General features: G+C 34.5%; 1 protein-coding gene across 2 annotated transcripts in view; it reads left to right on the top strand.

Annotated features, from left to right (window-relative positions):
- Phkb (phosphorylase kinase regulatory subunit beta) overlaps positions 1-14,001 on the top strand; it is a 210,914-nt gene that overhangs the window by 71,073 nt on the left and 125,840 nt on the right. For both annotated transcript variants that reach the window (XM_090357682.1, XM_090357683.1), the window contains exons 8-9: positions 4,452-4,515; positions 12,265-12,360. In XM_090357682.1, coding sequence (XP_090213808.1) covers positions 4,452-4,515; positions 12,265-12,360 — 160 coding nt within the window. The remainder of the gene's footprint in view (positions 1-4,451; positions 4,516-12,264; positions 12,361-14,001) is intronic.

Genomic DNA, 14,001 nt, shown 5'->3' with positions numbered 1-14,001 from the left:
ATTTGGGACATTGAGAGGAGGAGGTTCCAGACTGTTGGTCACAATATTCCCAGGCCTCCTTCTCAACAGAAGCTGAATATGATGGTATTTACCCCTCATCCCAGGTACCCTGAGAGGCCCAGGAAAACATAAAACCTTATCTCAAAAATAACCAGTCCAGCACAGTGTGACTCACGCCTGTAATCCTAACTACTCAGGAGGCATTAATCTGAGGATCAAGGTTCAAAGCCAGCCTTGGCACAAAAGATTCTGAGACTCTTATCGCCAATTAACCTCTAGAAAATTGGAAGTGGGGCTTGGCTCAAGGGTAGGGCTGAGTTCAAGCCCCATGACCCACAAAAGAACATAAATTAAGGTTTGATTTTTTTTTGTATGATTCTGCATTTAGAAGATAGTTTCTAAATTGGTTGTATAACTGCTGCCTTTTTCTTTTCTGTCTTCTTTTCCCCTTTTCTTCCTTCTCCTGTTTTTCTTCCTCCTTCCTACTATAGTCTTGTCCTATATTCTTTGTATGTGAATCTCAGATTTTTCTTTTCTGGGATACATGTGCTATAGTGCATGTAGTTAATGAGCCATATTGTCGTTATATAGTTAGTTTACTAAGAAACTGCTAAGCTGTTTTCCCAACTATCTCTATCAATTTACATTAACACTAGCAATGTATGAGTAATAAATGTCAATAATGCTTACGTTTTAGTCACTCCAACTTGGCTATTGTGAAATCCACTGTGATTTTAATCTGTATTTACTCCCACTTTATTCTTAGCTTTCCAAGATGTTCTACCTATTGTAATTCCTTTCATTTTCCAAACAAGTTTCACAGTAATCTTTTCTGTGTGTGTAAACTATTTTGTGATCCTGATGGGATTAGACATCTTTTATGTTGTCTTAGGTTCTATGAATACAATACATCTCTCAATGAATGTATCTCTAAATAAAGATAACTTTAATAGAATCTTTTAGGAGTTTTTAAATAATCATGTCATCTCCAAACAAGGCAATTTTAGTTCTTTTTATGGCTCTATTTACTACCTAGACCTTGTAGTACCTATGTTAAATACTACCTAGAACTTGTAGTGCTAAGTTAAATAGTAGTAAAAAACGGAAATTTTTGCCTTCTTTTCATTTTAGGGAAAAGAATTTAAGTTTTTCTTGACCATTAAATGTATGATTTACTATACAAGATCTGTTAGTCAAATAATTTCCCTTTATGCTATTTTTCTGAGAATTTTTGTCATTAATACATAATGAATTTTTATGTTTGCTTCTTTACAGTGGTTGATATAGTCATGCGAATTTTCTTCCTTAGCCTATTAATATGTGATTATACTGATTGAGAATTTTGCAATTTTTTGTGGGGGGTGTTATGGGGCTTGAACTCTGGCCTGGACACTGTCCCTAAACTCTTCAGCTCAAGGCTACCACCCTACCTCTGAGCCTGGGTGCTATCCATGAGGTCTTTAGCTCAAGACTACATGCCCTACCCTTGAGCCACAGCCCCACTTCCCTTTTTCTAGTGATTAATTGGAGATTAGGGTCTCTTTGGCTTTGTATTGCCCAGACTGGCTTTCAACCTTGATCCTCAGATCTCAGTCTCCTGAGTAGCTAGGATAATAGGCATGAGCCACTTGCCTGGCTTGTGCCTGAAATAAATCCTACTTATTCATTATGATAACTTATTTTAAATGCTACTGCATTTTGTTTGTTAATTTCAAGATTTTAAATTGTGTATTCCACAGGTTCTATATTCCAGTTGATCTACAGTTTTCTCTCCATGTTCTTTCTTTGTCATTTGTTGTCAGAGTGACGGTATTTTCATAAAATGAATTATGTTTGTTATGAATTTATAGAATTTGGTTTTATACTACAGAACTCTGAGTTTTAAATTTCTACTGACTCTATATAAATATTTTTAACACTACTTTTTGACAAAGGAATGTGGAAAATATATAACTTCATTACTCTCAAAATAGTGTGATATAAAGCCAAATTTTTGTTAAAAATTAAGGAGACTTCTCATTAGTTCTTTTTTCCTAGTTGTCATCCCCCCCAGTAATGCTTTTTTGGCCACAGAGAATACAAATGCCTCATTATCGGTTTCTGTTTGGCTTTTATTTGTATTATTGGAGGTTAAAAAAAAAAAACATATTCTTGACTAGTCTTCATGACATATCCCAGTAGCAAAAAGATTACTAATGGGTAGAAGTCTAGGCTCTCCATGTGTTTCTGTTGATAGAATGAAAGTAAGTTGTAGGGAGGGGAGCATTTCTAATCATCTATTAGAATGATTGTCTTGGCTTCATCCTTATAGCTCTCTGGCATCACCATGCCTGAGAAAGTTAGTGGTTGAACATAATATCTTAAGATAGACTGTTGGAATGTGTGAATCTTTATTTTTCTCTATGTCTTAAAGAGTCTGCTGTTATTACATCCCTTATCCAAAGGCTCTACAGTCTTTTGTACTATCTTGTCTGTGGCTTAGTAACCTGATAGATATTCTCTACAGCCTGAAGCCCCCTCTCACATGCATTCATATGTACTTTTTCTAGTCTGGATGCCTCTCAGCTACAGATTGAGATGGAGGTTTCATGAACTTTCCTTACATGCTGTCATGTGACTGATCCTTCTGTTCTCATTCCCCATGTAGCCATGATTACAGGTATTAGTTAACCACACCTGGCTTATTTGCCTTTTATATATGATACTTACCACACATTTTATGGTGTGCTTGTGTGTATATTGGGCACATGAATCTGTGATTACCAGAGAACAACAAATTCCCTTTACTGTTTTTTTTTTAATTTAATACTGATTCTGAACCTAGGGCCCTTCTTTGCTAGGCAGTATACTATCTGCTAAGCTATATCCAATCTTTCATGCTTTTCGTTCTTTTGCAGCAAGGGTCTCACATTTTTCTAGGGCTGGACAGAACCTATGTTTATCACATCATGAGATCACAGGCACATGTCACCATGTCCAGCCTATTGGTTATGATTGGGTATTACTTTTTTGATCCAGGCTGGACTCGATCCCCCATTCTCTTGGTCTTTATATCTGGGTTTACAGGAATGAGCCACTGTGCCTGGCTTAAACAAAGCTTTTAAAAATTACTTTTACTTACATTATGAGATCTAATCAGGATTGTATCATGCTAATTATGAGCTCTGATTGGCAGCTTTAGATTTCTTTGCTTAAAACTTAAATCTACTGCAATTGGGGAAATCTTTCAGTAAGTTGTTCTTGGTGGAAAGATTGGAAACTATTGTATTTGGTGCTTAGTGAAGATGTTTTAAATTAGTATATATACAAATTTTTGCCATTTCTTTAAAACTTGTCTGTCCAACAATTTTTCAATCATAACAAAACATAAATTCTAATATCACATATAGCCTTAGAAAAGTCGTTCTGAATTTATTTCTATTGTGGGTTCTGGGGTAGGCCGGGTCCTTATGGATGCCGTGGAGGAGTGCTACCACTAAGCTACCTACTCCAGCCAAATTGTTCTGAAGTCTTAAGTATACTCAGACAATTGGGGAACATTTATTGGCCTAATTGTGCCCTGCTCTGAGAGGAGTGAAAACTGACATTTCTAACAAATTACCAGGTAATATTGCTACCACTGCCTTTCTTTCTGCTGTGGACCACATTTTCATGATCAATGTTTTTATGAAATACTGAGTTAATTACTAGACACTACTTTTCTATGACATTAATCACATTGCTCTTGCTTTGAGGAAAAGAAGTTAAATTTCATAATAAATAAAATAAAAAATTTAGATTTGAGTCATTGTAAGATCACAGTGTTGTGTTTTTAATGAAAACTTTTCCAGCACTGCCATGTGTAATATTTGAGAAGACAAAGGAACAAGGTAATGAGAGTAATAATACTAATTATGAGGAGAAAAATATAGCCTAAAGTGAGTGATGAGAATATAGTGATCAGATATTCTGTGAGCATAAAATAATGCCTATTTTATTGGATTTTAGAAAAAGAATATCTGAAACCACACTCTGTAACAAGTGTATGACATATAAAATCTTTTTTAAAGTTCAATTGACATAAAAAAGTTGTGTTACATTGATCTGTACTAATGATGCCCAACGTGGTAATTGCTCTTGCACATATCCTCTAATACACTTTCATCTAAAGTTCATCCTTTTTTCTTGAGCTAGTGAATAAAAATAAAACTATTATCAAAACTACTATCATCAAGAGCATGACCAAAGTTTAGATCAAGGTGAACCTAGAAATATTTTTCTCAGATGATTTACTATTTACTATAAAAATGAAAATTGAAGCAGTGAAATGACAGAATTGCATCTCTTCAACTTTGTCCTCCTATGGAAGCTGTTGTGTTAATAAAATCACTACTTGTGAATAGTCATTATATAATGGCTCTTATTTTGTAGCCAATAATTCAGAATAATAAGTATTTCCTTTTCTCCTTTAGCTCTGTTGGTTTAGCAAAAGCGGCTCTAGAAGCAATTAATGGATTCAACCTTTTTGGCAACCAGGTAAAAAAGAAATCTTTGATTATTGTAATTACATGTTTAATTAACCTGGCTATTCATTAACACAGCCATTTTCTTATAATCAATAACTTACTGCTTGTAATTTATATAGGAGCCCATGCTTGAACAACTTTTCCTTTAAAAATTATTTTCCAGTTACATTTTCAGTTTTCTCACTGAAAATCATTGCTTATTTAAAACCCAAAACTTTGTTAATAAATAATTCTGATTTGTTGAATAATAATGCTCAAATATCTTCTTCATTTTTAGATAGAAGTATATTTGACATTATATCTCATGTATTGGCCATGTCAGTTCTTATGCTATTGGTTTCAGCTTACTGTATATCAATGTTTATCTGATGCAGAAGGAAATTTGTATAATATTTGTGGACAGATATCTTTCACCTTTAACTGCCTAAATTGATAATTTCATTTTACCTGAGAGAAAGAGGAAACTATGAAGGTTACCTCACATGTTTTTTTTTGCCAGTCTTGGGCCTTGAAATCAGGGCCTGAGCACTGTTGTTGGGCTTTTTCCTCAAGGCTAGCATTCTACCACTTGAGTCACAGCACCACTTCTGGCTTTATGGATTGTTTTTTTTTTTCCAGTCCTTGGTAGAACTCAGGGCCTGAGCATTGTTCTTGGGCTTTCTCAAGGCTAGAGTTCTACCACTTGAGCCACAGCACTACTTCCGGCTTTTTCTCTATGTGTGTGGTACCGAGGAATTGAACCCAGGTCTTCTTGCATGCTAGGCAAGCACTCTACCACCAGGCCAAACTCTCTGCCCACACCTCACATTTTTTATATGACTTTGAAGAGTTGTTTCACTGAAACAGACTAACTAGAGATCTAGTTGACAGTGGATATAAACATGAGTAAGGTTACTAGTCCCTAAGTAAAATCAAACCTTAATTCTGTCCTTCCCTCTACCCCCTACCATAAAAGTGATAAAGGATCATCTTAGCAATTTTGGTATATTTCTGAAATGAAAAGGAAATGCCAGGTTTCCAGCTGATATTATAATTATCCTTAAGCTGTTGAAATGCTAAGTCAGTGAAAATACGTTTTAGTTACAGAGATCTGCAAAAACATAATTTGGTATCCTTAATTTAAGAAAGTTTCAAGTTATAGATAATAACACAACTAAATCTCTTTCTCTTTCTTCATATGCCAATTTTCCTTCTTACCCTAATAGCCTAGAGAATGGGCTCTAGTTATATCTAAGGTTTGAAAATTGGCTGAAGACACTATTGGAAAAACAATATGTACACTTCCATGTGCTCAAAAGATTACTCTGACTCACCTACTTCCCATACTAAATGGATGAGAGACAGAAAGTCATTAAAGATTAGAATATTTTAGGATTTAGGAGATGGGAACACTGTATACTCTATACCTAAGTATCAGGTTCTTCATTTAGAAAAAGTAGGTATGATGATAATGGGGGATTTTCATTCCAATCAGTTTGTTGGTTAACAACGTGCTTGGAAAAATATCTAAGTAGTGAAGAGTTTGTCCATTTAGAAGACATTTAGTAAACAGTTGTGTTGAAAGTTCTTTACCAACTCAAATAGTACATCTTTCATTTTTACATGATCGTTTTAGTGTCCTATATTTACAAAATCTCTTTCATCTTTTCTTCTGGTGATTATTACAGCAAACTGACTTTTAAAATAATATCCACATTACTTTAACAGTTAAAATAATGATATTCCTGCTAAGCTATTGCACATTTAAATGTGCATGTGATGTTTTGAGTATCTACTCATTATATGTCACTTCATGTACTTAACAGAGCTGTACTCTCTTTTTATTAAAGTGAAAAGAAGTTACTTGTTTCTTGAAGTGAAACCCCACAAAATATATCTTTAGATGTGGAAAGGTTTGTGTCAAAGTGAATATTAAGAGAGTTGAGATATTCTCAGGTCATAGAGCAAAAGGCAGAGCTGCAAATTAAACTAAAGCTACCCAGTGAATCTGAAAGCCTAGATTAATTAATACGGGAAATCCCTGATCTTTGATGCTTTCTTTAGCATATATAATTTGTTTACTACGAGCAATTTCATTGTGGTATTTCCATCCATGTATATAACATATTTGAGTTATATTCACCTTCTTTCATCCTCTTCTTACCAATAAATAACCTTTCTGGAAGAGTGCTTTTCTCCAGTGCTAACACTAGGCAACTAAAGGTATTCTAATAATGCATTAGGGAGGAAAAACTTCTAATCATAGTTGTGTGGTTTGGATTTGCTTCAAAAATAAGAGTAGATCCATGTTAGAGTAGATACATGGTTTCTTGTTGTTCATTTTTTTTATTTTAGATGAGGGAAGCATATTTATTGATCCACTCTGATGACTATACTCAAGTTCATTCCTGAGCTGAGGCTAAGAGAAGTGATTACAGTAGAAAAGAGACTAAGACAATCCTTTACATAACTTCATTTTTTACTTGCAATGACTGTTATTAGTAGTATTTTAGAATCCCAGTTGGTACCCTTGGCCTTGGGACAATCTCAAAAATGGTTCTTTTGTTCAGGAGAATTGAGGAGAGAGATGGATGTTTCAGTATGCAGCCCTTCTGCGTTGAAAAGCATGTCCCTATATAACAGTGATCAAGTTGAATCATCTATTGCATTTACTGGAACCAAAACAATGAAAGTAACTGGTGGAGGATAAAATTTAGTTGTAAAATAGGCTCTTTAAATAGAGTTAGACTAGTGTGACCCTTGTGATGGTTTTTAGGAAATAGAAGATGAAAATCAAATATCCAAAGTGAGTAGTCTGAAGTGAGACGTACATATAGAATGTTTTTGTATGCTTGCCTTTAATTAGAGAAATCAAATAATGACAAAATTATCTGAAGACATCTAAAAGGCTGTATACAAAGGTGATTGCTCGCGTTATGCAAGGCGTTAAAAGCAATGCAGACATCTAGTTTCCTTTAATATTTACAGGCCTAAAATTAATGTCTGATGATTTAAAGTAGGTGATAATTAATTCCATGTGTGGGCTTTTCTTGATGACATCTTTAAAGACTGTCTTCTGAGTGGAAAATAAGACTCATGAGCTTGTATGATTGCACCATCCTAGAACAAGGCTTGTAATGTCTCTGGCATCATAAGAATGGGGTTTATTGTCTCTGTGTTCAAATATGGTAACATGGAATTATTTTTTGCTGTGGACATTTCTTAAACGCTGACAGAAATAAACTGAGACCAAGATTTTAAAAAATGTAGTTAAATAAGACATTTTTTGGCTGGGAGTGTGGCTTAGTGGTAGAGTACTTGCTTAGCATGCATGAAACCCTAGATTCAAGTCCTCAGAACCACATAAACAAAAAGGTCAGAAGTGGCTCAAGTGATAGAATGCTAACCTGGAGCAAAAGAAAGTCAGGGACAGTGCCTAAAACCTTGAGTTCAAATTCTAGGACTGGGGGGGAAAAGACATTTGTTGTAGATAATATAAGTTGACTTTCTACATTGTCAAAAATGGAAAAAATTTGCAATTTTACTTCACTTACAAATTATCCAGTTTAGATAATAGCTCTAAAATTTTAATTCCAGGGAGCATGGTATGTAATTAATTTTTATTAATTTTTGTCCTAAGGAGAATTATAGATCCTATTATTTTATCACAGGTTCCTCACATATCCCCCCTTTGTTTTCTTTGTTGTTTTTTCTAGCTATTTCATTTGCTTTTATTTCCCCAAAATTGAAGTCCTGGCTGTGTTCCTCACATTTTTGAGCTTCTACAGGGACTTACTATAATTATGGTTATCTGTCCAAGCTCCTTGTGTTTTACTTAATCAGATATTTCCAAGTCAATTTATACAGTTTATTTAATAATCATCTTGTTCAGAACTGCATATTATATTTGGCTTGATTCCTTAAGAGAGCACAGTTCTAGTTCAACTTGTTTTACATCAAACTGAGGGCAAGCACTTTGCCATCAATAGCGCCTATGCAATGCTTTTTTGACCCTATATAGACAGGAGCATAAGAAATTCAAACAACACAAGGGAAACCTGAACATCAGTCTGGTTTCTGGAGAGATGGCCTGACTTATTCCCCGTGCATTTCATTTGCCAGACCTAAGGGTTTCTTTTTGTTAAGATTTTTTTTCTGAATACCAAATCATTGTATTTTGGAAGCTTATACACATGCACAAACATGGGTATCTACTGAGTCTTATATTTGGATATGGGGTCCCATGCATCTAGATTTGAAGTTTGAACATAGGAGATTAATTCAAAATCATGTTAATTAGAACTGTTTAGTATGGAATACACTAATGGACAAATGTCAGAAATTTTGTTAATATGTTAGCAAACAAATTGATTTTTTCAAATTAATCTTTTTTTTGGCCAGTCCTGAGACTTGAACTCAGGGCCTGAGCACTGTCGCTCTACCATTTAAGCCACAACACCACTTCCAGATTTTTCTATGTATGTGATACCAGGGAATTGAACATCTTTGTGCATGCTAAGCAAACATTCTACATTAGGCCACATGGACCTTACAATGACCTTCTTATTCATTTTTTCTTCTTACTTGAAAGATATATGTGTGTGTATGTGTGTGTGTATGAATGCATATATATATACATACGTGTATGCATGTACATGTGTATATATACACTGGTATGCATATATACACATAAACATATATATTTAGCTGGGTGCCTGTGGCTTATGCCTATCATACTAGTTACTTAGGAGGTTGAGATCTGAGGATCAAAGTTTAAAACCATCCTGGGCAGGAAATTCCATGAGACTGCTATCTCTTATAAACTGAGCTAGAAATGGCATGGTTGTTCAAGTGGTAGAGCACTATCCTTGAGCAAATGTAGCCAGGGACAGTGGTTAGGCCAAGTTCAAGCCTGAGGACCAACAGAAGGAAAAAAGAAAGGTTTAAAAAATATATATTTTATTTTTGGTGTAGGCAGTTATCTAACCTAGTGGTTAAAGCCTGGGTTTCTATGTTGGGCTGCTTTATTGAACTAAAATCTAGTGTGTTCTTGCTAAAATGAGAAAATAATATCTGTCTGAGGATTTAAAAAGCCAAGCTATATGAGACATAGTGTGTGATACAATGAACAATAGCTGATGTTATTTGGATTATTGTTATTTGAATCTTTATATTGTAATCAAATATTTTTATATCTATAATACAGTCTATATTTTCAGTTTGATTACATAGTCAGTTTTCTTTTTCTATTCATTTATTTATTTTTCCAATCCTGGGGCATGCATGAACTCAGGTCTTGGGTACTATCTCTGCACCTCCTTGTGCTCAAGGATACTGCTCTACTATTTGAACCGTAGTGCCATTTCGCCATTTCTGGGTTTTTCTGAGTAGTTTATTGGATATAACAGTCTTATGGTCATTCTTGCCCTGGATTTGATCCATGATCCTTGCATCTGTCTCCTAAGTAGCTAAGATTATAGGTGTGAATAACCAACACCCAGTTTACCAGCTTAGCATTATTTTTAAGTAGCTGTACAAATGAGTTTCTGTTTAACAAAATAGTTTTATATATGTACATTTAATATAAGGACTGCATTCATGCATCTTTCTATTCTCTGTTCTCCCCTCCCTTATCCTTCCCTCAACAAAACATGTTTTAACTTTTTGGTATTCACTTTGTTAAACTTATTTATTAGCTGTTCAGTCAGAGTTGTACCATTGGAAACCTGCCCAGAATATACTGTATTTAAGTCAATTTATTTCTGCATGTATGCATATGACTCTGTATATGTTTATATATACAAGTATAATTTAGATTTAACTTCCACGTATGAGAGAACACATGCACATTTTCTTCAAATTTGACTTCACTTTATATAATTTTTTCCAGATCCATCCATTTCTCTGCAAATGACATAATATTACTCTTTCTGGTTGATGAGTAAAATTCTATTTTTGTGTGTATTCCAATATGTGTGTGTATATATGTATCATATTTCCTTGAGTCATTCATTGTTATAGGGTATCTGGGCTGTTTAAATAACTTGGATATGATGAATGAATATTTCAGCTAGTAACATAGATATATAAATGTCTACTGTATCTTGACTTGTAATATTCTGGATAGATGCTCAGAGAGTGGTATGACTGGATCGTAGGGTAGTTCTTTGCTTAACTTTTTGAGGAATCTTAAAACTACCTTCTAATGTGGTTATACTAGTTTACATCCCTACCAACTGTGTAATAGGGTTCAGAGTTCCTTCTGGTTTTGTGTGCACTGGTTCTGGGGCTTATTCTTAGGGCCTGGGTGCTAACCTTGGACTATTTTGATCACAGCTAAAGTTCTAACACTTGAACCACAAACCCACCCCACATCCAGCTCACAGCATTCAGAGTAGCTAGGATTACAGGGCTGAAACACTGGCACCTGGCCTTATTATGTTGTTTTTGATTTGCATTTCTTTATAAATGCAGAGATGGTGAACAATTTTTCATGTTGATTGGTTATTTTTTCTTATTCTGAAAGTCTCTATTTAGCTCCTTTTTCCATCCATAATTGGTTTATTAATGTTTGGAGAGGGGGATTAGTTTCTTGAGTTATTTGTATATGTTATGTATTAAGTCCCTGTCAGATGTGTAACTGGTAACTTCTCTCATTCTGTAGCACTTTTAAAACTACATCCTTGGTTGTGCAGACTTTTTGGGTTGGTATAATACTATTTGTCAATGAATTCCAATGTTTTGAGCTTCTAGAACTCGACTCAAAGGATTCCTACCTTTGCCAATAAGATCTAATGTTTCTTCTACAATTTCCTGTTGTAGTCTGAAAGTTTCTGATCATTCATTTTCAGTTGGCATGTTGGTATTAGTATACAGGATCCAGTTTCAGTCTACCGCATATAGATCTCCAGTTGTCCCAACACCATTAGTTGAAGAGGCTGTATTTTTTCTGACATATTTTTGGCTTCTTTCTAAATATCAGATGGCTGCAGGTATATGTTTGTTTCTGAGTCTTCCAATCTGTTCTATTGATCTTCAAGTCTCTTTTTGTATCAGTGTTAAGCTTTTAGTTATTTATATTTAATATAGCAAGCTCTGTAGTAAAGTTTGACTTCCTTTCAAATACTAGATAGCTATAAATTTATTAGTTTTTCCAATCTAGTCCATTAATCTTCAAGTCTCCGTAACTGCATTAAGCATTTATTTATTATTTATTCATTTGTTTGTTTGTTTATTTATTTATTTCTACTATGCCTAGGCAGTAAACTTTGAAATCTGGAGTTGTGCTACCTCCGCATTGCTTTAAAATACTTAAAATACTTTTATTATCTTCTTCATTTTTGTCAGGTTTACTACTAAGTGCCTTTTGTAGTTCTGTATAAATGTTCAGATTATTTTCTCTCTGTGAAAAATGATAGTCAACATTCTTTATAAAGAATATACAACTGAGTTTTTTATAATACAATTTATTTCTTGTTTCATTCTTTGTGATGTTCAATTTTGTATGTATTCATTGGAATAAATGCAGTTCATTTTGTAAAATCAATGTGTTGTAATTTGTTAGAAAACTATGGAAAATAGTAAAAATGTAAAAATGATACTTGAATGACTTATTAATAAATACATTTATTGTAAAAAATACTAAAAATACAAAAAAGGAAGATTTTTAGTGATCCTTTACCCATGTGCAATCCATGTTAGTAATTTTATGAAATCAATCAGTGTCAGAATACCATGTGGTTTATAATTCCTTGACATGTGTTTGTTTTTCTCTTCCCAGGGCTGTTCGTGGTCAGTTATATTTGTAGATCTCGATGCTCACAATCGCAACAGACAAACTTTGTGCTCACTGTTACCCAGAGAGTCAAGATCTCATGTGAGATGTCTTTACAACAAACTTTAATGGACTATTGCTTATGCTTTTTATTAGCTTATTCTTCTTTTCCAAGGAAGCTCTTAGGCACCTTTAATCATAGCAAGTCAGGAGCCTAAAAGCAGAAATGGTTCAGGGCCACCATAAGCAAAAAGATTCTTGTCTTTTTTTAAAATATTTTTATTGTAATTAATAAAAGGGCTACATGATATTTGCCAGATAGAAGGTGCATTAATTCACATACATTGATACCATTTCACATGTCTTGGTCCCCATTACCCTCCCCCCTCCCCCCATCTTGGTTTTCCTCCCTTCCCTATCCAATTTCAAATAACCAAATACAAATATATCCAATATATCAGATAACAAAGTGAGATACTGTAACAATATGAGATAACCAAGGGACAGCAAAAGAGATGAGAGATAACATAGTACATTAAGGACAACAAACACTCATTATATGGCTTTTGTTTCAATATCCTAGAGGTCCTTTCATTTAGTGTCCTACTATATGGCCTTATGTATCAAGGTTTTGCTCTATTGCAAATCTCTGCTAGTAGAGCCCAAGGTTTCTACTGATTATGACAAATGAGGGAAACCATTGAGCCTAAGTTCCTTTGAGCCTGGCAAGATTCTTGTCTTAGCCAGTAATCAAATATGATTCACCTATCATCCCAGCTGTATGGGAAGCTGAAAATAGAAGGATCACAATCCCAAACCTGACCAAGCAGAAAAGTTTACAAAAATAACCAGAACAAACCAGGGAATCGTCATGGTTCAAGGCTAACATAAGCAAAAGTCTCCCCATCTTAACCAGTAGTCAAGTACAATGGTTCATACCTGTTATCCCAGCTGTATAGGAAGCTAAAAATAGAAGAATCACAATTCCAAATCTGACCATGCAGAAAGGTTTATGAAATTCCTGTATCAAAAATAACCAGAACAAAGAGGGTAGGAAATGTGCCTCAGGTCATAGAACACAGGCTTTGAAAATAGGAAATCCTACCAATATAAAGTACTCTAAAATACTAGAGGTCATCCAGAAATATAAAAAGACATAATACAGGGTATCAATGTATGTGAAGTAATGCACCTTCTATCTGGGAATATAATGAAACCCTTCTATTAACTACAATAAAAATATATGAAAAAAAAGACATAATACAGGCCAATTGGTGACTCACATGTATAATGCCAGCTATGCAGGAAGTAGAGATCAGGAGAATCACAGTTTTTAAAAATGTAGTCAGACTAATCTCAACCAATACAAAGCTGAATATGTTAGTTCATGTTCCTCATCCTGTCTACTAGGGAGGTGTAGATAGGAAGATAGGAGACACTTAGTTCAGGCCATACTGGTCAAACAATGAGACCCCATTACAAATATATCGAAAGCTAAAAGGGATGATTATGGCTCAGTTGGTAGATCACCTGCAGAGCAAGTGCCAGACCCTGAGTTCAAACTAGTTAAAAAGAAAGAAAAGAAAAGAAAGATTAAAAAGATACTCAAAGAAAGGTGTTGAGCAATAAGGTGAGTGTGTTGATGCGGGGGGGGGGGAGGGTTCTAGTGGGAAGGCCTTGAACTAAGAAAGAGGATAAAAAAGGATGAATATGGACGAAGTAGTCTATATGAAAATAAAACAA

Source organism: Megascapheus bottae, chromosome 24, assembly GCF_031878675.1.
Source record: "Megascapheus bottae isolate mThoBot1 chromosome 24, mThoBot2.hap1, whole genome shotgun sequence".
In the NCBI taxonomy this organism is placed as follows: domain Eukaryota; kingdom Metazoa; phylum Chordata; class Mammalia; order Rodentia; family Geomyidae; genus Megascapheus; species Megascapheus bottae.
This window is presented reverse-complemented; position numbering and strand designations above follow the sequence as displayed.